Genomic DNA, 27,518 nt, shown 5'->3' with positions numbered 1-27,518 from the left:
TGTTTCACTCTTGTAAGTGTATATTAGATGCTACTTTTAAGGAAGAACAAAGGAATGAAAGCCTGTTTTTCTGAGTCAACCTGACAGATAAAATGGGAAGTTGCATATTTCTGACTTTTCCCACATTTGTACATAATTGCTCAGGTGTTGTGTCAGCTGCTTGAAGCAGCTTTGGCCTGCAAAGGAGGGGATAACAGCTTCCCCCCATGCAAGATCAGGGATTGAAGATCAGTACAATGTACAATTGGTATGAATGTTTACCTCATTCATGAGCCTACGGTGGGTAAAGACATAGCCTAGCCAGGCTGCCAGCACCACCAAGCTTATTTGGGAAGTTTTGGAATTATCTGCTGCATCACATCTGGGATGCAGTATCCTGCCTCCACGTGAACCCTGGTCAAATGTATTGAAGAACACTTTGCAACTCTAACTGTGTGTCTGTCAGCCACTTAATCCCATGAATTGCTGATGTTGGTGCAGCTTTGACTTACCAAACAGGTTCTTGAAGGACGATTGGCAAAACAGTTTGGTTCAGCAGCTCTGCATTTAACATACTTCCCAGACTGCATCAAAACTGTTGGACCATTGGACCTGCCACGTAAACATATGAACCCGATATAAAACTGCTTTTAACCTGTAATTTAATGTTTTTGTGGGGGAAATTGCTGAATCCTCATTTCACATAAACAGATACATGAGTCATTACAGTTGAGTATGTTTATTGTACATGGCAGTTCTTTTCAAAACAGACATGTTTAAACAGATGGCTTATGTTGACTATTAATGCAGTTCCTGCAATTAAGTTCAGCCTGAACGAAGTAGACAGAGACTGACATTCTATTGACATCAAAGCTGGTGTATTGCATCTTCTTCTTATGAATGTTCAAATTCAGATCTGCTACTACAGCCTTACTGAAATGTCAACCGTGATAAGTCACGATGTAACTGAAGAGGAGAGATAAGGTACCTGGCATCTTGCTAATTTTACTTTTTGTCTGGGATTTACTATTTGCATATTCATGCTGTTATGTTTTAATGGTGAAAGTCCATGTTTGAGCAAATTACTATAAAGAAACATAGCAGTAGGGTAAAACTTGGCTGTGTCTATAGATGTGGTGGGCTCCAAGTACAGGCAAGCTAACTTCCACAGTACCGGGAACCCAAAGGCATGGTGGTGCCATGCTCTGCTCACCGTGCTGCCCACTGAGGCAGCTGCATGGCCCACAAACGCTGCTGTCAGGTTATGGTCCTGCAGGCAATGCAGCTGTGCCAGAAAATAGGAATGCCCATATACCCATGTACTTCTTCTTTAGGAGGGTGGTGAGACACTGGCCCAGGTTGCCCAGAGAGGTGGTGGAGGCCCCATCCCTGGAGACATTCAAGGCCAGGCTTGATGAGGCTCTGAGCAACCTGATCTAGTTGAAGATGTCCCTGCTGACTGCAGGGGGGTTGGACTAGATGGCCTTTAGAGGTCCCTTCCAACCCAACACATTCTATGATTCTATGAAAATCCAAAGCTCCTCTAGTGCAGTGTTGTGTTGATGCAGGATATCACAATAGTGACTGGCGAAGAATGACTGTGAGAGCAGCTCAGGTGACACAGTCCTGACTACAGGGCTGAGGCTGGTTTGGGCCTTCCTGACCTGCAGCCCATTTCATTGTGCTTAATAGTGCCTGACAGATTTCTCCTCTACGAATGTGTCACAGAGTTTTTGGGTATTGATGTAAACATTGATTCCTGTAGCCAAGTGTTTCATACCTTAGTTGTGTGTTATGTGAAAAAGTGTCTCCCCTTCTTTTGAACTTGCTACTAGCTTCATCTGATGATCTGCAGGTCTCGCATTGGAACAGTGAACAATTGTTCCCTATTCACTGTCTTCTTGTCACCTGTGATTTCATAAGTCTATTCTATCATCTGATGTGTTTTGCAGCCTGAGGAGCTCTATGGTATTTCTGATATGGAAGGAGTTTTGTACCTATCTTTACAACTTTTTCCTCTATTGCCTCATCAGTATTTTACTTACTTATCTCAGTCATTTCCAGGTAAACAACTGCAGCAGGTAATGAGTTGGCCCTGAAGCTGGAGTGTCATGGCTGCGTTTCAGGAAAGAGGGTCTTCAGCCCCGTGTGACCTGTTTAGATGTTTATAGCTTCTGGAGTGATGCAGAAGAACAGGTTTTGTTAGACTTTGTGAAGTAGAGTAGCTGTTAAAATAGCTTAACAAGCGTATCATGTCTATTACGTACTGCTTACCCTTTCCTCCTTCCTTGGTACTCTCCTAAAGCAAATGTAATTTTCTGCTACTTCTTCTATTACATTTTTCACTTAAATTTAGTAGTGGAAAAAACCACCACAACATGAATTTCGCATATGTCCTTTTGTTATTCAGCAGTAACTTCCCAGACATGCATGCATGGGAGTAACTTTGTTACAGCACAAAGCTGCGTAGCAGTTATGTGACTTTGGTATCTGCTTTGGCAGGGCCTGTAACACGCATTCTTGGAAGACCTCCAAGTGTCACTGCGTGATGCTGGACAAGGCTGACGTTGAAGCAGAACAAGGTCTCTTTTATTTCCAAGTCTGGCACATCTTCAGTGTTCCAGGGCTGGCGCTGCAGGGCAGTGAAACATTGCCTCCATGCTGAAATACCTCCGGCTGCTGGAGAAGAGAGCTCATTTTCAGTCACACTAATGCAAATACCCAGAGAGCTATATTCAACAATCTAATTAAGCCTGAACAAGAGGAGAAACTTAATACCTGCAACCTAAAAACCAACTAATCATGCCCCTTTGAATGGTCATTGCTGGAATTACAAAAACAACTTACAGCATTTCTGGGAAAGCCCTAGGAAAGCTCTTTCAGGAAAAACATGCAGTGCTTAAATTTCTTCCGATTTGTTTTTGACTAGCTTTAACAGAATGTACACAACAAGAATAAAAGGGACAACTATATCTCCCATTAAAGAAAGTCTGTGAGCTTTCATTTCCGTGTAAATATTGTAGTAAATATGAACTTCATGGAGTTATTCCAGCACTCTAGAATAGTATTCTGTTAAAAAAAACCCCAACAAACCAAAACAAAAACAAACAAAAAATAATCCAAAAAACCTAACTCAAACTCAACATCCCATTCCCACCTCAAAGCCTCAAAAAACCAAACCCACCCTTTCAGAAAGGCAGTGGAATAACCCCACTATAGTAGATTTACTCTCTAAAAAGCTATAGTTAACATTTTAGTTGACACAGAGCTCCAGGAAGGAAGTCCTAGACCCAAAGGGATGAACTGCCTGGATGCTTTTCCAGTAAGGGGTAACTACAGCAACCTCCAGGCACAGCTATTAGCTTTCTGCAGAAAGACAGAAGTAAACTTAATTCATGCTGCAGCTTGATTAAATATTTGTGAAGCTGATTTAACGTCCTTTCACCAAGTGAATGTCTAATGCTTTAAACAGCTGTGTAAAAATAACCTACAAAAACAGATTCTTTTTATAACTTTTCTTGAAAAATGGCTCCAGAGCAGTCCAGGTGAAGCACAGACACCAGAAACATTAGGAAGCTGATTACAACTGTAGCTCATAACACTAGTAATTCGGGTTGCTTGACACTTCCTGTCATCGGAGCTGGATTTCAGTCCTTTGTAACTTTGTCAAATTATAAGTGTTTGGCCTCATGTTTTCTAGCCTGAATGTTAACCTCAGGCTGTGTTTTAGTGAGAAACATTGATCAAAAGGCACAGCCTTCTCTAAGGAACAAGTTTAGGAATGAGATCTTGGTTTTTCATTCTGGTCTCCAAAGGCTTGGAAAAATGATTCAAATACAGCCTTGGCACGGCTCCTGCAGCAGGGAGCGACCTCTTGATGTTCTCATGCAAGCTAGAAAGCTTTGATGAATTGTAATTTGCACATGATCCGTGCAGACTTAGATCTTAGTTGCTAAAATCTCGGTATGTTTTATCTGGTTTATACATGCTCAATAAAATTAATTTTTCTTGTTTCTGATCAAGCCGTGTGTGCATGAACCCTAAAGAGTAACTAAGCCTGATTCAGCCCGTGAATACAAGTAGAGTCAGACTTCCCCCATTAAAGCTGCTCTGGTCCGGCACAGAGCTTGTCTATTTTGTGTTTACATTGTTCCTCCTGCTAGAACTTAACAGATGTATGAGAAGAAGGAGTGAAGGGCAAGGGGAGGGAGGGCTCTCCGCAGGGAGCTGGCAGGACATGACAGCCCTCTGCAGCAGTGGGTAATGACACTGGTAAGATGGTGCTGGCTGGGGGGGACCAGCCCAGCTGGCCAAGGAGTCAGCGGGAAAACAGCTTAAAGAACCGGGGCTCTGAGAAGACGAAAGAAAAGAGCGGCAGGGAAGAGAGTCAATCTAGAAGAGGCAAAGCAATAGAGATTTGGGAGGGACCGTAGCTGCATTGGTCAAGGTGAGGAAACAAACAATAGCAGCAGTTTCTCAAGCAGCAGAACCAGTTTATTGGTGCTGAGGATAAAATTTCCCAGGTCAATAGAATTTTTTTATTTTTTTTAATCTGTGTTTTCTGAAAGTTAAGTTCTAAAACAAGGTATTTCAAAATAATAATATTAACCATAGCACGATTGCTGTGATAGCAGGAAGCATCCAGATCTTTTATGGAGCAGGAGGTTCCCGATTTATTTCTGAAGGATATTGGGAGAGGGAAACGGTTGGCCAAAGTGCTGGGAGCAGGTGGGAGGAGGCAGCCCGGGTAAAGCCACATTATGGCTGTCACCATTTCTTGAATTTTACCCCCTACAATGTTAAACAAATGATATAATTTTGCTGGTGCCTTATTTTCAGCTTCCTGTTTCTAAGCTTATTGGCATTTCCTCGTGCCATGAAAAGGTAAAACTAATTTACCGAGAGATTATAAAGTAGTTAATGTTGGTTTAGGCAATGATTCAGCTTCTGTCTGACATTAAAGATCGATCTCTGCTTCCTTTTGGTTTGTGGATAAATGTGACAAACTTTCCACAGCCACACAGGTAAGTTAAGGTAAGTTAAGGAGCCTTACAGATAAAGCAGGCAAATAAGAGTGCTACTCTTTAAAAAGTTGTATCATGCTTCAAACCAGCAGCTATCAGTCTAACCTTGTGACTGCTGGGCATCGGTGGGATTCCTGGGCTGGGATTCCATGTCCTGTGCTGCCAGCTATGAGGATGGGGTGTCTTCCTGGCACTGGCCCTAGCAAACCGGTCAGCCATAAAGCTTGATACTCAGATAGAAATAGATGGTCAATGGTGATCAGGCGTTTGTTTTGTTGTGTCATGTTTTGTTTTTTAACTTTTCCCTCAACATTTGTTACAAGTAAATAGATTTTGCTTTTTCCATCTAGTAACAATCTGTCTGCCTGTAACAAAGCACCAACATTTTTTTTTCCTTGCTTGTATGCAGAGTATGAACTGTCATTCAGAGAAAGACATCTCGTCAGGCAGCCTCTCCAAGCTGGTGTTTTTGGCATCCTGGAGGTGCGCTCTTTCTTCTCGATATCATTTGGCTTTGGCAACTCTAAGCGCATACAAAGAGACGTTGCGAGCAGGATACACAGACCTTCAAGGTACAAAGCGATTATTTGTTGCCTTATGCACTCAGTTGATAGGTGGGACTAACAATTTCCCAGGCTAAGGAGAGCTGGCAGGGACCTGGCAGTGAGGGGGGACGACCGTGGGCCTTCCTTGTTCCCTGGGACAGGCTCACCCTTGGAGTTGCTGAGTTGGCATCCTTGATTCCCTGTTTTTCCCTTAGGGCTTTATGCCTTTCCAGGAAGTGACCATCCCTATCTCAACAATCTTGCCTCTGCCTTTGACTTGTATCTTTCTCACTTTGTTCGAGTCTAGCTGATATACTGTCTCACAGGTCTTTTCCATAATTTAGCGGTTTTCTTGGAAGCCCGGCTGAGGATTATGCTGCTGTGTGCAAAACAGAGCCTGAGATTATGGAGAGCTGAGCCAAAAGGAGGACGGTAACAGTGGAGGCACTGCCATGAAGTCTGCATTTCCGTGGTTGTGTCCTGAGCAGGTTGGTCTGGGGAATCCGGCATACCCCTCCCACTCTTGTGCTGGCACAGAGCTAAGAGCCCTTAGCTTAGATTAGGTATGATTGCACAGAAACCATTTTGGAGCATCGTTAGCGAAGGCCAAAATTAATTCTCTCAATTGTCTAATATTGAGACAGCCCTATTTATCAGGGTCTAAAAAAAGCCTCATACTGGACAGTTTCCGTTTGCATTAGCAAAAGAGTTATTTATAAGTATCTTCCAGGAAAGTGCAGATCCAGCATTCCTGATGGAGCAGAGAACAGAAAACTTTCATGGCTAAGCACTGCAATTTAGGGACAAACCTGAGCTCACAGAGAAGGAAAGGCGATCGGAGGATGTTACAAACCTTTTAGGTATTGATGAATACATAAGAAGAATCTATGCCAAATACTTCAAACTCTAGTTTTATGTTATAAAAACTGGTAAGTCTTGTGGGTTTTTTAGGTTTTTTTTGTTGTTTGTTTTTTGGTGGGTTTTTTTGTGGCTTGTTTTGTTTTGTTTTTTACTGCTAAGTATGTCAGCACTGAAATCCTATGAATTGAAATGTTATGCTTGAAGTGACGGGAGCTGAGGTAATATAATCCGTCATAAAATCTGAATGGTGACCATGAAACAATAACAGATGTGAGACTGAGAAACTCGAACTGTGTGGACATATTGAGTAAATGCCATGCTGGGAACAGGACAGAGTAATTGCTTCGCTCTTCAAGTAGCCAGAGACCCACAGCACGAGAAGTCAGTCCTGACATGCTCCTGACCAGTGTGCAAGATACATAACAATGAATGAATAGTTGTGATTTGCAGTAGAGACCATCATCAAATATCAAGCTTGTAGGAGGAAAAAACAGATTCACTACACAAATTCATAAGGGCAGACGAATGAGGAGGCTTGCTGAAAGGAAATTTAACTTAAGCTGTGCAGAGAGCATTTAAAGAGCTCTTATCAGAAACTTGAATGCATGCTCCCCTATCTAACATGCTTTCAAAAAGATCAAATCACAAAGAAAGGGGTATAGCTAAACAGGAAAGGGAGCCTTGTCAAAGTGAACAAACATCCTCCAAAAAAATCACATCCAAATCACAAAACAAGAGAGGAGCATAAGCTCTGGTTTTAGAATCAAGTTCCCCAAAAAAGGAAGCCATAAGAACTAGTAAAGAAACCCAAATGCACCTAAAGTATAAAACCTGCCAGAGAGTCTATAGGATTCATTGAAGAAATGGTATATACAAGATGGCTCATGAAATAAAAGGTTATTCCAAAAAATCTTTACAAATGGGTCAGGCTGTACAGTGGAGGAGGAGGTCAAGAAGAGCTCTACATGAAGGTCTTTCTTTACAGGGACTTGGTCAGAGGAATTGTCTCTAATGCTAGTGTCCAGAGGCGCTAACGTTTGAAATGTATCTATAAACTGAACTATATGAAATTGTCAGGATCACGCAGTTCTCAGTACTCAGCTGATGACTGGAAAGACTGGAAAGCAGATTGCTTGGAATTACCATGTTCCATTTTCTGCCATGCCTCGTGGCTGTTCTGTGCCTGTGCTCTTTGGCCAAAAACAATTAGACAGCACATCTGGCATTTGTGGTCATCCTTCTATATTGGAAACATGTAAAAATATCTTACTTTTAAGACTTACCATGTCAGTCATGCCAGTTAAAAATCTTACTCACAGGTTAGTCTAAACATTGCCTCTTTTTAAAGGAAATTTTTCCTTTCAGAGCAGGTGCATAAGCAGTTTCTTATCAATTGCCAGTGAAGCACAGTTCCTGCCAAGCTTTAGGTTAAGAGGATGTTCGTAAATTGCACTTATAGTATGAATTACGTCATGTTGCCGTGCACTTGAACCATTCAGGAAATATTCCCTTTCTCTCGTAAAAGCCTTTGATCTGCTTCCTGGGAAAAGAAATGTTTTTTAATTTTTCTTGGTCGCAGAGCAAGAATTTTTTATTTTTAATTCAGGTTAATTAAAAAGCATGGCAATTTATCTGGTATTTCCAGGGAAATTTATGGCTTTAACAATTGCAAATCAGAAAGGTAAATATTAATATCGCAGAAGCACATCATATAGGCTCAACTACTGTAAACTTAAAATGAACAATATTATAATCAAACCAAAATGACAGTTGAGATTAGATCATGTGTTACCAATTATATTGGCTTAGTTCACCAGTTTATGAAGCCATAAAGCTAGTACAGTGTGTAAACACAGTGTGTACCCAACAAAAAAAAGAATTTACATTTGTTAATTTTGCATCAGGTGTTTGAAAGAGGAGTTGCTTCCTTTTGGTAAAAGCCTATCTCTGATAGAGGACTTTAGCAACTTGGGGATTGCCAGTGCCAGGTTTACTGAATAAAGGACACTGCCTGGAAGAGAGGATAAAGCCTATTTAGCTAGTCTTAAGGAACTACAGAGACCTAAACAGCCCCTTTGCAGTTTTCTGCCTCAACGCCTTCTCCTGAAAATTTCGTTGCAGTTGCAGAGCTACTCTTTACCCTCTTTAGTTATTACTTGCCTTTACCCATATGAGCACAAAGCTTGCCAAGGGTTTTGCAACAAGGCTAATTTCTGGACCAGCCTTAGGACTAAGAATGGTAGGTCAATATGGCCTCCTTTCATGTGGCTCTTTTTTGATCTCAATTTAAACAACAGGATTATGAGCTGGGGTTTGCTTTTCAGGTAATTATGGAGTCTCTCTACAAACCAGTACCATCTGATCTTCTGCACTGGCTCACAGTCAAGTTAGTTGTGCGCTTTGGACACAACCTGTGTGACCCAGTCCTCTTCAAGCTGGAAATCTTCAAACTTAAGTGCTGTTCAGAGCTGATCTTCATCACTCTCTGCTAAAGAAGAAAATCTCAGAAAGGATCTATCTATCATTTTTTAGGTTAAGCACTGAGAGTCATACAACTAAAAACATTTTTTTTTTATTTCATCCGAGAACATATAATAACTTATGTGACAAATGTGTTTTTCAAGATAATTCTTCTGCCTCCACTGAAGTTTTTCAATTTCTGGGTAATTTGAACACTCATTTTCTTTAATTTAAAAAAAAAATAAATTCTAAAATGTTGTAAGTGTATCTTTCTAAGTTGCCTTCTCTTGTCTTTACAGTACACGAATAGGTTGTATTTTGGAGTGTGACCTATTTTAGATCCTAGTCTAACATTGTATGGTTGTAATTCTTAGTGCTTCTTAAATATTCAGTAAAAAGAAGCGTTTTTCAAAATATTTCATAAGCAAAAAAAAGTATTTTTATAGAGCTTAATAGCATTAACTATGAAAGATAAAAATTGGAAAAAATTTATTTTTCCAATCACAAAAACTCATTTATGATTGAGCTGACTGATGTCATTATTAATTATAATATGCTTTTATCCTTTCCTGACTACACCAATTCCCAGAAATATTGTAAGTGGTGCTTCTGCACACAGTTTAACTCCCTAGTAAACATACCCATCTGCTCAGTGTTTTCCTTCCCACATAACTTTTACCTCAGTAGTAAAAGCAGCTGACTGAGGGCATTAGGCAAGAAGTACGTCTGTTCCTGCAGATTGTCTTGTTATAATGAAATTGGAAATCAGGTGATGTTAGTTCTATCAGGCAATACCTATGTTGACAAATGCCAGCTAGAGTTCAAGGATTTGAGTGACAGGAAGCTTCAGTGCCTACTACCTTAAGTATCTAAGTGCCAAGGAACATTTTTGTTTGCTTCTAGCTAGCTCTACCTTGGAGAGTGTTTCAATTTAAAACAGCTTTTCTCAAAATTGTATATTCTCAAAGTAGATAAAATTTGATGTGGTTATGGGCCAAATCACTGTGTCATGGAAAGGGTTATAACTCCACTGACTTCAAATACTTTTCTTGTTCTCAAGAGAAGTAGCATCATCTTCAGATTAGACTATTTTAATGGCAGAGGTATACACAGAGTGTTCATGTGAAGTTTAGGATAGTGAAAGGATCTTTCTAAACTCTGTTAGAGACTGGAGGTGGGTTCCCTTTCATGCTGGTGACAAGTTTCAGCAGCAGGATGCTAGCAAAATTCAGCTCATCATGGCTATGTACACTCACTGGATCTGTACTTTGTACATATAAATCTCAAGCTGCCAGTTTTACCCCTGGGAATTTTCTGATAGCAGCTCTCAGTTTCACAGGCCCCACAGCCTCTGTAGGGAAGAAATCTCGTTGCAGGTCAGACAATTTCAACACCACAGTCATGGTTTGCATGTTACCCTTGTGCTGTTATACTAAAATGCTGAATAGAGAACCTGATCTGCTGGTTGCTGTAATGGCAAGTATTTGTTGTGGTCATATCATATCTCTTCTCATAAAGTGAAAATGGACAAACCACGGAGAATGATATGTGTGCAATTATATGTTACTTACGAGTGCTCAACTGCCTTGATCCTTCTTGGAGAGCACTGTCTCGCCAGGGAGTTTGTCAGCTCACAAGTTGAATTTTGCTTGGAGGCTGTGCATCTCCATGCTGACTTCAGCTTCTCTAGGAGAGAGAAGATTTTTCTTCAGTTCAGAGGATCAGGAGATATCTTCCACGTTTGTCAGTCCTTGGTTTTTAAAGTGAGGACTGGCTGTTCTATTCTTACTAATTGATTCCCACTTAATGGGGAATATGCTTTTGGAACAAATGAATGTCTAATTTAAACCCAGTGTAGATCTTATCCTGTGCATTTTAGAGGAGGGAAAATTTAAAAAAAAATAATGAAATGACAAGGACTGTCTGCTTCTCTAGAGTTGCATGAGAAATGTTTAGTGTTGGGACATAACACGTATCTAACCAGGACAGAACTTGGAATAATATAAAGGTGAATAAGTTGAATAAGGGCAGCATGGGCAAGCAGGTTACAAGATGTGCTGGAGATTACCATTTAGATATTTCAGCTGGAGCAAAACCATTTAGTTTGGTATTTTAAATTATTTTTAAACTGAGATGAAAGTAGAGAAAGTTTTGAACATGGGAGGTTTTCAATCTAGCAGTGGAATTCAGATGGATCCCTGTGCCCATGCAGTTAACCCATTTATGTCACTAGGATTTGGTGTAACAGGGCTCTTGATGCGTGTCTGTAGTTCAGGATTGCTACTTTGAATCGATAAAATGCATAAACCAAGAGATTTGTCATTCAAATAGTCTGATTTGCAAAGACTCCTGCAGCACAGCATATGAGTGCTTAATTCATGTACGTGTTTAATATTTAACTGAGTGCTTCTTTGTTATAGTAACAACAGGAAAAAAAGTACATATGGTTCACTGCTGTCAAAAATAAAGACGTAGAAGCACGGTAAGCAGAGGCTCTTAATTTCTATCTCATCTGCCAAGTACAACCTTTCACCTAAAAACCACAATCACCTGTAAAAGGTAGTTGCTATGCTATTATTTTTATTAGGCATTATTAAATAGCTTTTACTTCCGATAAGAGACATCTTACAATACCTACAACAACTTAAAATACAGTTTGTATCCATAAGCTTCAGCCTTTCCAAGTCATGTATGCTGAACTGTTCAGAGGGCTAATGTTTCATGAGAAAGGCAAGCTTAGGAGATGAGGCTACATCTAGAGATAGCTTTATTATTGAATGCTAGTTTTTAGGGTTGTGGAATACGCCGAAAATAAAGGGGTTTGTCTCCCAATATTTTCTACAAATAGTTAAAAAATTATGTAGTCTAGGCCAGCTTGCCTTTACTGCTTCCTAAGCAGGATGCAAGAGGCCGTGGGAGAAATTCCCTTTTTACCTAAGAAGTCAGGAACATCACAATACAGCTAGAACTGCCAAAAAATCAACTTGAATTGGATGCTGCCAAAGAACTAGATTCTTTGGGATTTCTTTCTCTCTCTTTTTACGGAAAGCTTTTTATTCGTATCGTAATGAAGGACAAGGAAAATGAAGCGGCACTAATTTGTAGGAGAGGTGTAACAAATAAGGAGCCCCTTTGCTGAGAAGGACGAAGGTAGGGAACAGAGTAGAGGAGATGGTTTCCCCGGGTTTTCTCTGACCAGGGCGATGTAGTTTGATGCTGAAGGCAAGTAATAAAGAGGAGACATGACAGCTGGCTTTGCCCCACAGCAGGGGGGGGCCAGTTAATGGAGGGGAGCAGAGGCTGTTGTGTGCATGGTCTTCTTGGGACCACCGAGGCAGAGCTCAGGGAGATGCTGTCATTTGGCACGCTCTTCTTTCTCACAACAGCCACTGGGATCGGTGATGAGCACCCAGGTTAGTGCTAGTGTATTTAATAATTAAAGTCTGTACAGATAGAACATCAATCTGCCTAGACTACATTGTTGTCTAATCCTTCCTGAATGATAAAGTAGCCATTGCTGGTATTGGCCATACCGTCCAGCTTTGGCTTATCTGCAAATTTCCTAAGTACCCAGGTTGTTCTGGAACTTTAGCTCTCCCTACGATTAAATATGAAGCATAGCGGACATCAACAGCAATCCATGAGGAACACTGTTATTATGAAAAACTATCATTTATGTGATGGATTCTTTTTCCATCTTTACAATTTCTCTTTGAACACAACCTGTTAAAATCTCCCCTTTATCCACTTTATCCTCATATGTGTTCTTGTCTTCTCTATTTAAAGGCAATGATTTTAAAATAATTTAAATATTTTGAAAGTATAATCAAACTTCAAGTAATATTTAAAAAATAGTGATTTGCCACTGGTCATGTATCAAATGCATTGCTTACATTTACCTAGATTAGGTCTACTAAATTATTATGGTCTGTGAAGCTAGTTATCCATTCAAAGAAAGATAGCAACTGGTATGATATGATCTACTTTTGATAAATCTGTTGCAAATTATTCTACTCTGAGGACTCAGGCTTAATTTCTTTGGATATCTACACTGCATTCTCAGCCTAGAGTCTCCTCTCTAGCTCCCATTCGCTCACATCCTAAGCAAAAGCTATGTTCTAACCTAGGACCTGCCTGGCTTGTAGTGCTGGAGGGGAACAACACACCCAAGTGGGACGGAGTTTGGATTTTAATTTGATGTGGTGAGGTTATGAGAGGCAGTGCTGTTAACTACAGTTTGGGGGTTCCTCCTTGACTTTATTGCTGACTAAGCCAAGCAGATGAGTTTAACAGGAGGAGTAATTTGAAGCTAAACCAGAGAGAGAGGTGCTCAGCCAGCCAAGCACCAGTCTGTTGCAGGGAGTCACGTCACCTGACAGAGGTAAGAGCAGATGCTATTCCTCCTGCTTGAACTTGCCACACACATAATCTGGGCAACACAGAGTGCAATTTGACATAACCGGTGTGAGATATTCCTTAGAGCTGTTGTCAATTCTATAGGCGTTTTACCTACTTACATCACTTTTACCCTGGCATTTTGGTGCTATACTTCTTGTTCTGAGATTCACGTTTGAACTGACAGCATAATCAAAAATCATTGCTGCAGGACTTAAATTTTTTTGTTCTGACTCTTTCAGTGTTCTGTCACAGAGATCACCAGGGACAGCTCACGTCTGGACTCCCCCTGAAAAACTGTGATTTCTGCTTCTCTGTACTTGCTGCCTTAGGTAGTGTAACATTATTCTCCTGCACATCCTTATCCTTACTAAAAACTGAATTGAAGCTTTCCTTTGTAGTTTGGCCTGTATTTACATTGCCCACAGTCTCCTCCATAGCTGATCACGCCCTTCTCCAGTCCATGTCCTCTTTTTAAATGATGTCAGCTCTCGGAAGGTTTAGCTACTGTAGTTCAGCTTATGATGTCTGATGGCTCTTGTATAGTGAAACATTTCCCTTGTTGACCCCAGGGCAAGGAAACAGTTTTTCTGCTTCAGTCACATTGTGCTGACATGTGGCTTGGTCACACTGTAGCTACAGATCCCTGTGTGAAGTCATCAAACAGTCTGATGAGAGGTGAAGGCAGTCTTAACAACATGTGCAGCAATAAGAGCAACTCCACCAGCTTTGGGGGATCAAAAGACAAAGCAAAGCTGTTCACAGGCATTCGAAAGCATTTTATAAACCTTCATGTGGAATTGAGTGATTTTATTAACATGTATACCTGCAAGACAAGAATTATATTATAACTTTCACAAATGAAAACTGTTGTACCATTTCACACACCTTTCTTCTTCTGTGGTCTCTCATTGAAGGATGCTGTTATATTTTAATGGAAAAATGAAAGGTGGTGATAGCTTAATAACTGCAACACTCTAGTCCCACTTTCTGATTTGGCACAATTATATTACAGCATTGAAAAACTTCGGATTTAGCACCATCTGAGTGTTAAACCTGACATCTACAACAATTTTATGAACTATCGCTATTAAAGTTTCCAATGGAAATGAAGTCTAGATTTCCCTAAAACATTATCAATATTTATATGGATCTGCTATTTGGGTAGTGGCAGTGCAGGACTGTTGCATTGCCTGTGGGGAAAAAAGTTGCAATTCTTGGCTACAACTTCAAGTATCTGAATGTCAGAAGAAGCCGAAGAATACCAAATAGAGAAGAGGGGGAGGCCAAATACAAGAGTAAACGTTGCGGCAGACTTTTGCTCTTAAAATCAAGCTTCAGCTGCTCAGTATCCCTTATCAGTTGAGAAGAACTAAAAAATAAAGAATTTAAGGGCAGATATTACATGTCTGAGTTCAAATACAGTATTTGAATATGTTATATGTCGAGACCTAACCTTCAAGTGCCTTACTTGTGAGATAACTGATAACTTGCCACTTACATTCATGTACATATATACTTTCTATGTGAGAATTCTGGTATAATGAATACTCAGATTATGCATATAAAACAATAAAGTTGGAATGGTAAGCGTCTTTATCTTCAATGGGTATTTAAATACGATAACCTCTGAAATTAGATAAGCTTTAAAAATGCTACTCAGAGGTTTGTTCTCATATGAATAGTTAGTCTCAACAGTGAAATGGAAATATAAATGAAGACCATGTTCTTCTGCAATGAGAGATTACAGTAACCCTCAGATTGTCTTTGCACTCCTGCTGAGATGTGTGGAAAGACGTATCTCCAAAACTAGCAACTTACCTGCTGATGAGTATGCCCTTGCAGTGCAGGGATGGATTGCCTCGCAGGGTCTGCAGAACTGATGACTCACTGGGGAGAAGTCTGCGTAAGTTCAGCTTTGAATAATGGATTTTGAATCCCTTGAAGCATGCAGCCTGTGTGCAAGAGGAGCCCTGGGTCAACTTCATTATTATGTGTAAAGGAGAGAAAGAACATATTTGCATTAAGAAGCATGGATCTGCAATAATGGAAGAAACACAAAAATAAACTGGTAAAACATGCTATTGGTTCTAACAGTATTATAATTTCTTATAAGATTCCTCCCATATTGCACCTGTGCCTCAACCATTTGAAATGGCTGACATAACAAGTTGCTACCATTTATACTGAAGTTGGCACTTTCTGCAGGCTTCTGTCTGTGTCTTTCTTGCTGTTACTGTCAAAGCTTCAACCACCAGGAGCAACTAATATGGAAACCTTCTTTTTTCTTGAATGGAAATATCTTTCTTTTTTTCTACCCCACCCCTTCTCTATTCCTTGCCTGTCCTTCCTTTCCTGTTGTTAGAACTAGATCATCACACAGAAATATGGGAGATCAGGTCACATCCTTCCCCTTTTCATGTAGAATGACCTAAATGAGAATTTACTGTGTTGTGTAACTAGCACTTTTTGTTGTTATTATTGACCTAACAAATTTTTGTTGTTATTATTAACCTCTGCTTTTGAAGACATTTTGGTGAAATTTTGTGTGGTGAAATTGTGTATAAAGTACAATGAGAAATGCAGAGTCTTCTTGATATGTCTATAAATCCCTTCTGCCTCCAAGAACAGACAAGCTTTCCAGTAAACAGTCCCTTTTCAGGAGTGTCATAACAGCTAGGCTCAGTATATTTTCATGAACAAGTCATCATGGACTACATTTTCAAAATTTTGGAGGAACTTTCAACAAACAGGTATCTGAGCCCCACTTTCCACTTAATTAGTTAACATTATTAAGAAATATGATTAAAGAATTTATGTACATCGTTATGCATATGTTACAATCAATGTATTGTATTAAAAATTGCTTTGCTGAATTACATTGTGGAAGAAGCAAAATCCTCCAGTAATCTCCATAACAGTCTATCAGTCTGTCTATCAACCAGTATCATCACATCTGACTGTTTGCTCTTGCTCTAAATGCTCAATATCTGTTCTTTCCTTATGGTAACTATAACGGTAACTCCTTATGTATCATTGCTCTTTTCCAGATCTACTCCTACAGGGAAAACCTTCCTTTAGCCACTTCACCAGACCTGACACCTTGCTAAGACTGTACAGACATCACGTCAGCATACTCCTATGGTACAGGGAGAAAACCCTCCCCAGGGAAAGGTGGGTCCTTGCAGCCTGGGACAGAGGGAAATTACCTGTTACCATATCTAAGTATGAGTGGTGACTAATGGTGCAGAAGGAAGCAGAGTTCAGCTTTGCATAAATAAGACACATCTCCACACACAACTGATTTTTAGAGTGAATTTGAACAAGATAGTAAATAAATAAAAACTAATCCCAAATAATATCTAACTAATGAAATTAATTATGGATGGAATGAAGTGAAGTTTCAAATGGATATAAGGAAAACTTCCACAGTGAGAATGTCAAGCGCTGGAACAAGTAACTCAGAGGCACCGTGCAATCTCTGACCTTGGAGATTTTTAAACTGAACTTAACAAGGCCTGAAGAAACCTTATTTCACTCTGAAGTTTGTCCCGCACCGAGCAGGGAGTAAGACTTTTTTGAGATCTTTTCCAACCTATGAACATTCTGTGATTCTAAGTTTTCTTTGAATGGATAAGCGAAATGGTGAAGGGCACTTGACAGGTTTCTCTTGGAATGTAGAGGAACATCTGTAAGTTTTTCTTGTGACACTAGTTTGATTGTCGCTATCAAAAAATTGTAGCAATCATTTAATTTCTGTTGATTGTCATGCTGATTTATAAAAAGCCATTTCGAATAAAATGAAAAAGATAAAGAATTCAATTCATTTCTGTTGCCAATAAACAGCTTTTTTTCTGGTTAGTGCCTAATTCTACTTCTTTTGGGGTCTGCTACTGGAAGGACAGCCTTTGCCAACTTATATCATCTGGAAGGAACACTGAGGCAAGCATCCAGGTAGTCTTACTGTGAGTGTCTCATCTTGCGTTGCAACGATGGACAGCTCTCAAAGTCTGCTGTAGTCCTGCAGAAAATAAAAAGGTAAGAACATATTTTCCTGATAGTGCACAGCCTCTGCAGAACTTATTGCCTGCCATAGGAACGTGTTGCAAGTCCCACCTTAGTCTTGTATCCAATAATTTATCATGTCTGGCAATCTAAGCCAGGGCTTGCCACTTGCTGCAGGTGGTAATTTAAAAAAACTAAAGGTTGTAGGGTTTTTTATTCCTTGGACTTTACAAAACAGCATTGATATATCTATGCAAATGGTTAGAGTAGAGCGAAACAATTAGGGCCTTGTGGTGGGACTACTAATTTTTAGATTAATAGCAAGTGCTTTGTCCAAGATGTCTGTTACTCATGTTATCTGTATACCGCACGTAGATTTTGTGTGATAAATGTAATTCATACCATGCAATAAAGTATGAAAAGTCAGAATCTCCAAAATTTGACGTTTTCATACATTACAGATGATGCCGTATGCAAAGAAAGTAAATGTTAGAAGACAAACGTGGGATTTTCAGTGGAAGGAACAGAGCTCCACAAGGCAATCGTTTCAGACTATGATAGAGTTTATGAAAAATTGAGATCCCTTGAACTTTTTTTTAGGTATTTCCCAAGTGTACTTGTGTTAGCTCTGATAATACTGCTACCACAGCTCCCAAGCACATGCCATCTGGATATGAGTAATCCCTACTTTATACAAAAGGTATTTCTCATTAACTCTTCAGACATTGTATTATAGACATTTTTATGTGTCCTGAAAACCTTTTCTGAAGTCTTGTGAATGGTGCAAAGGCATAGAAAATCATAGAAAAACCATAGAATGTGTTGGGTTGGAAGGGACCTTTAAAGGTCATCTAGTCCAACCCCCCTGCAGTAAGGAGGGACATCTTCAACTGGATCAGGTTGCTCAGAAACCTCAGGTTCCTCAGATCAGGTTGTTCAGGAACATACAAGAAAGGGTTTTGTTTTGCTTTGTTTGTTTTTTTGCATAATGTCAAATGAATAAAAGTTACACACCGTGTTTGTTTTTTCCTGACTCATCAATCCTAATTGATTTATGTTTTTGTCTTACACTTTTTGGTAAACATCAAGAGGTGAGAAGGATACTGTGACACGCGAAATGCTGGGAATAATTCTTAATGCATGTTGGCTTTGTATATTGATTCTAACAGAGTTAATACAGTTTTAAACTTACAGAAGAGGCAAAAGAATCACACATGGTGTTTGCGTTGTTACGTAACATACATGTGTTGCCATGAGAGATAAATATTGCCAAGAAGAAACATCTGCAGACAATAGATCTTTGGAATAATACCTGCTGTTTAAGATTTATTTTGAAGGCAGGTAGCCCATCTTTATTCAGAGATCTTTTTTTTTCAGGGTTTTTCCTGTGACTTAAGTGGTGGCTTTGCTAGGTGACCTGCTGGCTGACTGTGCAGTTGGCATAACGCATTAGCAGCAAATAAGGTAACCTATATTCATGTTTTCAGCCTCTGCTAAGATTCTGAAAATTGTAGGGTATCTTATAAATAGACACTGTAAAAAGTAGGTGACAGTAAACATTTTGTATTTCCTGTTGCTTAGATGTTTTTTTTTCTTTAACTAAAAGCAACACTGTGTAGTTCAGCAATGTCTGGACTTATGTGAGAAGAAAGTAACTCTTAATATTGATTTTTTTGAGTTCATAGTAATTGGGACATTTGGAATTTTTCTTTACTGTATTGTTTAAAGACTGATCTCCACATCTGGGAATTCACTAACTCTGTTAGTAAACAGTAACTGTGGAACATCCTTATTGTGTCCAGCTCTGGAGCCCTCAGCACAAGAAGGACATGGACCTGTTGGAGCAGGTCCAGAAGAGGGCCATGAAGATGATCAAAGGGCTGGAGCACCTCTCCTATGAAGAAAGGCTGAGAGAATTGGGGTTGTTCAGCCTGCAGAAGAGAAGGCTCCGGGGAGACCTTATAGCGGCCTTCCAGTACTTGAAGGGGGCCCACAGGAAAGCTGGGGAGGGGCTGTTTGCAAGGGCACGTAGTGACAGGACGACGGGCAGTGGTTTTAAACTAGAGCAGGGTGAGTTTAGATTACACATTAGGAAGAAGTTCTTTACACTGAGGGTGGTGAGACACTGGCCCAGGTTGCCCAGAGAGGTGGTGGAGGTCCCACCCCTGGAGACATTCAAGGCCAGGCTGGATGAGGCTCTGAGCAACCTATCTAGTTGAAGATGTCCCTGCTTACTGCAGGGGGGTTGGACTAGATGACCTTTAAAGGTCCCTTCCAACCCAACACATTCTATGATCTTACTGTTCTTAACTATTTCCAAATCAGTCTTTGGCTGATAATAAATAAGTGATTGTACTACCTTCCAGCACGCCAGTTCTTCAATATCAGTCAGTACTTTTCCAGAAAAGCCACTCAGAAAATTTATCTCAAACAATTCTATCAATCATTTATGATTTAGTAGGTTTTGCTAGAGGACTGTTCCAATGTCCAAGTGAATGTGCAAGCGACTGAAATTTTTAGCAAGTGAAATGGCTTGGCTTTGGATTAATAGATATTTACACGTGCTTTCTCAATAAACAAGTTCAAGTTCTTATCAAGTGAATGAACTTACACTTGTAATTTAAAAGCAAATGTGTTTGGTCCAGACTAGATTATTTTTGCTTCCTTCCCCACTCAAAGGCAACATGTTCATTAAAACAAGTGCATTTTTATTTCAACCAATTTTCTTACATAGCTAGTGGCTTTTTCATCTTCACAGCACATCACTGAAGAAAAAAGCTACGATTCTCAGAAATACCATCAAATAAAGCCCTCATGAAAAATTAAGTTAGATTCTTCTTACGATAGAACTTAGCTGGTTTTTGAAGATTCCCTGGCTCAGGATAAAAGATAGCAATGTAATTTATATTTCAAATCTCAGTTGGTATGACATGCATATGATCAATACTGATCAGATAGACTAAGCCTCTTGGCTTAGAAATTTCATGCAGAAATTCAGATTCTAATTAATAAATCTCTTAGATGCAGATAAGGTGCAGCAGATAAAGGAAATGATTCTTCAAACCCCCTTGAAAAACACCTGCCATATTCAGACTGTCTGCGGAGCTATCCTCATTTGTGGATACAGCATTATTTCTTACCATGTGTTATCTACACTATGCTGTCCTTGTTTTTTCTAATCACATGAAAGCCATGAAAAGCTTTGGGTCCAGGTTTTTAACAAAGAACAGTCAGTGAGAATGCTGTTTTTTCTCTAGATTTCTCTGCAAACTTGCTCACAGTAGCCAGTGAGGACAATTTTATGTAAGGTTTGTCTTGGGAAAGGGTGCACTTTTTTTAATTTAGAAACAGATGTGGCATTTTTTATAGGGGAAAAATATAATCATTGTGTTAGAATTTAGACAACATATCTGGCTTAAAATTATCCTGAGAAACAAACCTGGGGTTTCTCCAGATGCTTGAAGTTATCGCTATGAATAAAGATCAACTTTGTCCCTTTGTAAAATGGCTGTGCCTTGGCGTTAGTAGCTGAAGTTAACACTGGCTTCGTATACTGTCACGCTTACATTTGTGTATCACTTGGTTCTTACATACTTGTGCCTGGGAAGCCTTTTATATTTTACTGTTCCACCACAGAGAGAGAGGACACACACTAAAACAGTATCATAGCTTTTTGCAGATGTGAGTTCTTCAAGGCTCTCCACTGAGAACTGAGAGTCTCCAGCTGTCACAGGGGAAAAGGGAAAGCAGATTGCTATGTGTCGGCATCTTCTTAGTGCTTTGGATATCTTAATATATCTTAATCTGTTGGTTTTACTTATTGCTAGTGTAATTGAGTAAGTGTTGCAAAAATTTCTAAGAATGATCTTAATAATTATTACTTAGCCATTTTCTAACTGCTAAGTAATGGCATTTATTCTAATTATTCTGCTATTCTAGTTCTTGTAATGTAATTTGGGTCGTTATTTTAGTATTTGACATAATGGTTGAGGCACCTTTTGTTTTCCATTATTTTCTGCAAATGCCTTCAGCGTTAATGAAATCTCCTGTGTGCTACTTAGAAACAAGCTCAAAAACAGTGAAAAATGAAGTTACTATAAAAATTTTAAATCAAAAAGTAAATAAAATTAAAACCACTATCAAATACTACTGTTTACACAGAACACTGAACTTTTCTTTAGAAAAGGCAATACGGCAAAATCATCAATACTGATCACTTCCATCTGTTAAATCCAAAAATATGTGCCTAAAATATATAGTTACTTATGAGACTGTAACAATCAAAAATTGCAGCAAGGGAAATTCTCAATAGGTAAAAGGAAGAGAATATCCCTCATGATCAGAGTGGATAAGGAACAGGTTGCTCAGAGAGGCTATGGCATGACCAGTTTTGGAGATTTTCAAAGCTTGTCCAAACGCGGCACTTGGCAACCTGATCTAACTCATCACAAAGTCCTCTCATCTTTGTGATGAGAGTTGATTCCACATTATCTGGCTGATTTCCCAGCTGCTAATAGGCATACACTGTTTAGTGAGGTACAGTGGATAAAATTTGCCATCTGTTCACTTGCCAACAGTCAGATGGTAGGAGCTGGAGATTTTGTAATATTAATGCAGTAAAATAGGAGAAGAAAGCTTGGTTATTGAGCTATCAATCCATGTACCCACCTCAGATTAGCATTAGAATTGCTGTGACTATTACTTATTTATGCATGCAGGATTGTGTAACAGGCAACACTAAACAAGTATTTGTTGTTGCAATGTGTATTTCTATTCATAAAACCGAAGCTTTAACTGATACTTTCAGTGCAGATTTCCCCAGTTTTTTTTTAGGTTTCATTTTTTGTAAAGGCTTCCCTAAGAGGTTTGTGCAAATCTTGATGCATAAATAACAAAACCACAAAGTTAAGTGTTACAGTGTTGTATTTATGTTTTCTTTTCAGTAAATTATTATGCAGTGATGGAACCATCAAATGCTCTTATTTAATGAAGTGCTACAATAATAATACAGAAGGAGCCTCTATACATCAACGAAAACATGTTGTTTTTGATGGCTTTCAGCTGAGTGAAACTACTGATTCCATTCATATTTATCAACCCAGTCATGTCTATTCAATGTTGGTATTTTGAAAAAATGGGCAAAATGTATGGGTTTTTCCCTGGGGCGAATGAACATTACCCGTGTATTCAATGAATGGTAAGCAAATTTTCTGTTTGTCTTTGTATCTGTTCTTCTAGATACAGAACTCATACATCATGTAACCGTGTATGAGGATTTTTTGGGGGGTTGTTGGTTTTTTTGGGGTTTGTTTTTCCCTCATTTTGGAGTGTTTACCTTTTTCATTAAGAACACACAAGGAATGGTACCTACCAACAGACAGCTGCATTAATGTCATTTTTAAGTGGCATCCTATCTACAAGGGAGGCTCAGGAAGACTAACAAAGGATTGTTTGGTAATAGAGGTGCAAAAATATGTATCTTAATTTTCAAGTAATATCTCAGTACTTAAAGTAACCACACATATGGTTGATAAAAGATCTATTAAGACTGCTGCCTTCACAGTTTTTCCATTCTTAATTCCGTTCCATTTTCTTTTTCTTAAAAAAAATCTACATAGGTTTTACTGAAACAGGATATATGACATAGATGTGTCTTGCTGGATTCTTTTCCAGGTGAAATCCCATTACTTCAGGAGCAGTTTTTTGATTGACTAGGTCATTATTTATGTTTGTTTGGAAAGCATGTTTGTAAAGTGCAGTAGAAATTTCATTTACTCAAATATATGCTATAACAAGATGATTTTAAAAATTCATGGAGTACTTTAAGTTTTTTAGGTAAACGCTTTAGTCAATTAGGAAATTATTTAACCACATACAAACTATTTTCTTATGGTTTTCAACATCCTTTATAGTTGTGATTAACTTTTCTTTGTTTTTTGCTGTGTAGAAATCATTACGATGGTTATGAAAAACGAAGTAGAAAATGGATATATCATCCTGGTTATATTGTACAATTGTTATATGTACAACATTTAATGCCATTGATTTGAATGACTGTTCTTAAATTTAAAGACATTAAGAGCATGAGCTGCCACCGATTAGCCATTACTTTTGCTCAGATCTTAGTTATTAAGCTGTGGTTTGTGTATAAAAAAGCATAATAAGTGAAATTATTTTAAAACTTCATTAAAAAAAAATCACAAATGAAAGTTTGTTACCTAACAGAATGGCAGTGGGAGCTCTGTTCACAATTTCCTGTCATGTTTTCTTGCATTGCCACTTCCCTGTGATAGGAGTGGCTTAGCACAGCCAGCACTGCACAAAAGAAGTAAACAAATAAAATATAAATTGCTATTTTCAGTAGTCTCTATAGTATACCTAATTTGCAATTTGTCTTCCTGTCTAAAGTTAAATAGACTTTAAAATGAGAATTCAGTAATTTTTGACTAAAACTCTCTCCTTTTTCTTCAAACACTAAGATATGCAGAAATCAATTAAGTGGCAAAGGACTTGTAAGGCATTATAGAAGATAAGTTGTATTAACATGTTACTTGAGGTTAAAAAAATTGTCAGGAATGAATTTGACTTTGGAAAACAAGAAAAAATGGCATAAAAGCACTTGTTCAATAAAATTAACACTATGTTGGTCAGGTATTGCAGGAAACACTTCTCTAAGAGAGTTGCTTTATTCTAGGAGTCAGTGCAACCTCTTCTTATAATGGAAAGAAACAAACCTTCCAATGTAAGTTTGTATCTGTGACAAACATTACTGCTAAGTCACTAGCCAGGCTATACACAGAATACAGTTAGATATGTAGAGCCCTTAGCTGTAGAGATACACATAATGGTAGTGGTCTAGGTGTTGACAGCTCTAATCGCGAGGTGAGAAATAAGGAGATTTGGGTTGATGATTTTGGTTTTCAACTCTGATTTAAAACTCTAAAAACTTTATATAACGGCTGGTCTCTTCCTATTGCATTGTTCCCACTTAGCGGGGCAAAAGTGTGCTCAATTGGCAATAAGCAACAACTCCTGTCTTCCAGTAAACAACCTGGCATTACTCCTTGGTATGCTGTCACATAGAAGCTGTGTGGGTTGGTACGTGGCATTCACAATTCCCTTCTACCCCTAACTTAATGACTTATTAGAGAGGTTCTAGTCAATGCTGCTTTTTTATATAGCTTTGTTTAAATCATTTAAAGCATGCCTCATTTTTCCATAGTTTAGATTATTTTCATGCCATCCATGAATAAAAAACCTGTAGTGTAACCATGTGTTAAAGTAATCATGCCAGAATCACAATGTGTTTAGTTCCAAGGTACAGAGACAGACTTATGGTCCTTGAAATCACCTCTGGGTTGCCACAGTTCTCATAAAGAACAAAAACAGCACTAACAACTCAACATAAAACCAATTTATCCACATTCGGGCATAGACCAGTTTTGCAAAAGGGCTAGAATGCACCCTGCTCAGGTGAGTTTGAGTAATACTGTGACTATTAGTAAAGCACGTGACAGTGCTTGTGCAAGAACTGCCACAGAACATGGGAGGGAAAAGGCTGCCAGTGTGCATTGGTACACGTCATAGCCGTTACTAGTGGCTGCTTACAGAAGAGCCCAAGGAGAGACTTTCCACCGAGGAACCTCCCCAGCATTTCCGTGCTTCTCCAGAGTTCAATAATATGACTTCCCCTGTCACACCTGCATCCGGACCATCGTGTTTAACAGCCACTCTAGGCCTGAACTTTGGTCTTTGTGGCATAAGGTCTGACTTATCCATTGAATCTTCGATGCTAAAAATGCTGGCTGGAAAGGTAGGCATATATATGTACGAGTAACGGGGTACAGGTATGGCATCTGCCCTTACAATGTGAAAAAAAGTGCTAAATAATGAATCTACTTGTGCTGCTTGCACGCTCTGGGCTGGATTCTATGTTTTATCACATATTTAACAAGCTGAAAATACACTTAACACTTCATTATTTGGATGAAGGTGATCTCATGTATTTGTCCCTTGTACAAATAAAGTCAAGAGATCCAAGTAGAGCTCTTTGGATTTACCACAACTGCAGCAACAGGGAGCTTGCAAGCCTAAAATGCAGGCTGTAACAGAACCAGAGAGGTTCTAACAGACCTTTCCTTTATCAGTTTACTTAAATCTTTTCCTTAAACTATTTGTGTCTTTGTAACATCTTCTTGTACTAACCTCCACAATATATTTGAATGCCACTTAAAGCAATATTCGTCTCACCCTGTTAAGAGTCTCTCACTGATCACGTTCATGTGGTCTTGGTGTACTTTCATATATTTTTTAAGGTTGAGTCCTATTGCTAATATTAATTTCCTTTCTCTAGAACACATTTGAGACTGAATGTGTCATTTTGAGCTTCAAAGTGTTGTTCTTCCATGAATAATGGTGCTCCTATGAGTTCAGAACCACTTCACATAACTGGTTTGAGATCAGTCTCCCCGAGATTTAAAAATTTGTTCCTGTGTTGACGTTGCTACCTGCAGGTTCACCACACAGAGCAGCACGCTCTGACTTTCTCTGCAGCGCTACTAAACCTAAAAAATCCGGGTTTTAGTCATTCTTACTCGTGTTGCCTTCTCTGTGAGTTTTCATGTGACATAACTGGATAGAATAACTGATAGTTTTCTTATGACCTGTAAGGCTGAGCCACGTTCCGCCTAATCCCAGCAAAACGGAGTAATTAGGTGTTCATCCTGGAGGCGGCATTCAGTATCCTAAATAAAGAGCGGAGTAGGAGAGATGGCACCATCGCACTGAGGCCTAGCGGCTGTATGTACACGTTACGGGGCTGTACCTCAGGGGTGACACAGCTTTTGGCGGGAATCACCTCGGGGGTGCCCAGGCCGGGCGCCCTCCCCGCGCCGCCCGCCAGTCTCCGGCCAAACCCGCCCACTTTCCCGGTGCGGAGACGGGATAGGGGTGCCGGTAAGACACAGGAGGGTTTCGGTGGCTGCCCTCAGCGCTTCGGGCCGGTCCCTGACCCGGGGGCCGCCGCGCAGCCGCTCCCCAGCCTTCCCCCGCCCGCCGCAGCGCCCGCCCTGTCACCTGACCGCCGGGGACGCGCCTGCCGCCGCTTTACGCCGCGCCCCGCCGCCCCCTCCTCTCCCGGTAGGGCCGCGGCCGGCGAGCGGTGGGGCCCGCCTCCGCCATGGTGCTGGAGTCGGTGGTGGCGGATTTGCTGAACCGCTTCTTGGGCGACTATGTGGAGAACCTGAACAAGTCTCAGCTCAAGCTGGGCATATGGGGGGGTAAGGAGCCCCTTCCCTCTCCCGCCCCGTAGCCGCGGCGCTGCGGGGCCGCCGCTGTCACCGGGGGTGGGCGGGGAGCAGGTCTCGCTGGCTGCGGTCCCCTGTGGAGGGTCGGCGGGCCGTGGGACCGCCGTCCCCCCTGAGGGGCGGTCGGTCTGTGGGTTTGCGGCCCCCTGTGAGGAGAGGGTGAGCCGCGGGGCCGCGGCCCCCCCTGAGGGGCGGCTTGTCGGTCTGTGGCCGCCGACCGACCCCTCTCCCCTTCCCCGCCGTGAGGGGCGGTCGGTCTGCGGGCCGCGGCCCCCCGTGAGGGGCGGGCGGTCAGTCAGTCTGTGCCCGTGGACCCGCCTCCCCCCTCGTGGTGGGCCGTCGGTCGTTCTGTGCCCGCGGCCCTCTCTCCCTCCCTCCTTCCTCCTGAGGGGCCGCCGGTCGATCGGGTCGGTGTGTGGGGCTGCGGCTCCCCGTGGTGGCCGCGCTCCCCCGATGGCGGGCAGAGGCTACGGCTGTCGCGCCGCCCTGAGGCGAGGGTCTGCCCGTGAGGGAAGCTGGGGCGACGTCCCCGCACGGTCACAGGCTGTGGAGAGAGAAACAGCAAATTTTATTTATTTATTTATTTAAATTCTTCTTCTCTTTCTTGAGAGGAGTACTGGGTGGAAGGACGGGTGTGCGGTGAAGCATGGGGTGGCTCATGCATGGTGGTCCCAGGAGAAGGGGAAGCCTTGGTTGGGGTGCTTGGGGAGCTACATCTTCCACCTGCTAATTTATTGTTGTAATTAATGTGTGTTAAACAGGCGTGATAGTGCAATAATGTGAAGTAGCTATTCTCAGTGAATATATCAAACATTTCGGTTAGCTACCCTGTAGGCATGTAAAAAAGCAATTGAAGTACTGCCTAGAGGAGGCTGGCTATTTTAGATGCCTTCCCGTACATAAGGGACAGGCTCTTCTCTTAATTTTGCTCTTGCCATGGTAGT

At 40.5% G+C, this 27,518-nt stretch overlaps 1 protein-coding gene and 1 long non-coding RNA gene across 8 annotated transcripts in view; one reads left to right on the top strand and one right to left on the bottom strand.

The window, feature by feature from the left end:
• Positions 1-700: 700 nt before the first annotated feature.
• On the bottom strand, positions 701-26,807 carry LOC141748761 (uncharacterized). The gene is made up of 4 exons (XR_012589094.1): positions 26,345-26,807; positions 15,086-15,219; positions 10,441-10,555; positions 701-2,658 (listed from the first exon to the last, which is right to left on the bottom strand). It is a non-coding gene; the product is annotated as an uncharacterized LOC141748761 (long non-coding RNA).
• VPS13C (vacuolar protein sorting 13 homolog C) overlaps positions 26,205-27,518 on the top strand; it is a 106,608-nt gene continuing 105,294 nt past the window's right edge. For 4 of the 7 annotated variants that reach the window (XM_074601297.1, XM_074601298.1, XM_074601296.1 and 1 more), the window contains exon 1: positions 26,205-26,547. In XM_074601297.1, coding sequence (XP_074457398.1) covers positions 26,448-26,547 — 100 coding nt within the window. In that variant the 5' untranslated portion in view covers positions 26,205-26,447. The remainder of the gene's footprint in view (positions 26,548-27,518) is intronic. The other 3 variants (XM_074601301.1, XM_074601299.1, XM_074601300.1) reach the window with 1 other exon arrangement.

This window comes from Larus michahellis, chromosome 9 (genome assembly GCF_964199755.1).
Source record: "Larus michahellis chromosome 9, bLarMic1.1, whole genome shotgun sequence".
Lineage (NCBI taxonomy): Eukaryota > Metazoa > Chordata > Aves > Charadriiformes > Laridae > Larus > Larus michahellis.
The sequence above is the reverse complement of the archived record's forward strand: the minus strand, read 5'-3'. Positions and strand labels throughout refer to the sequence as shown.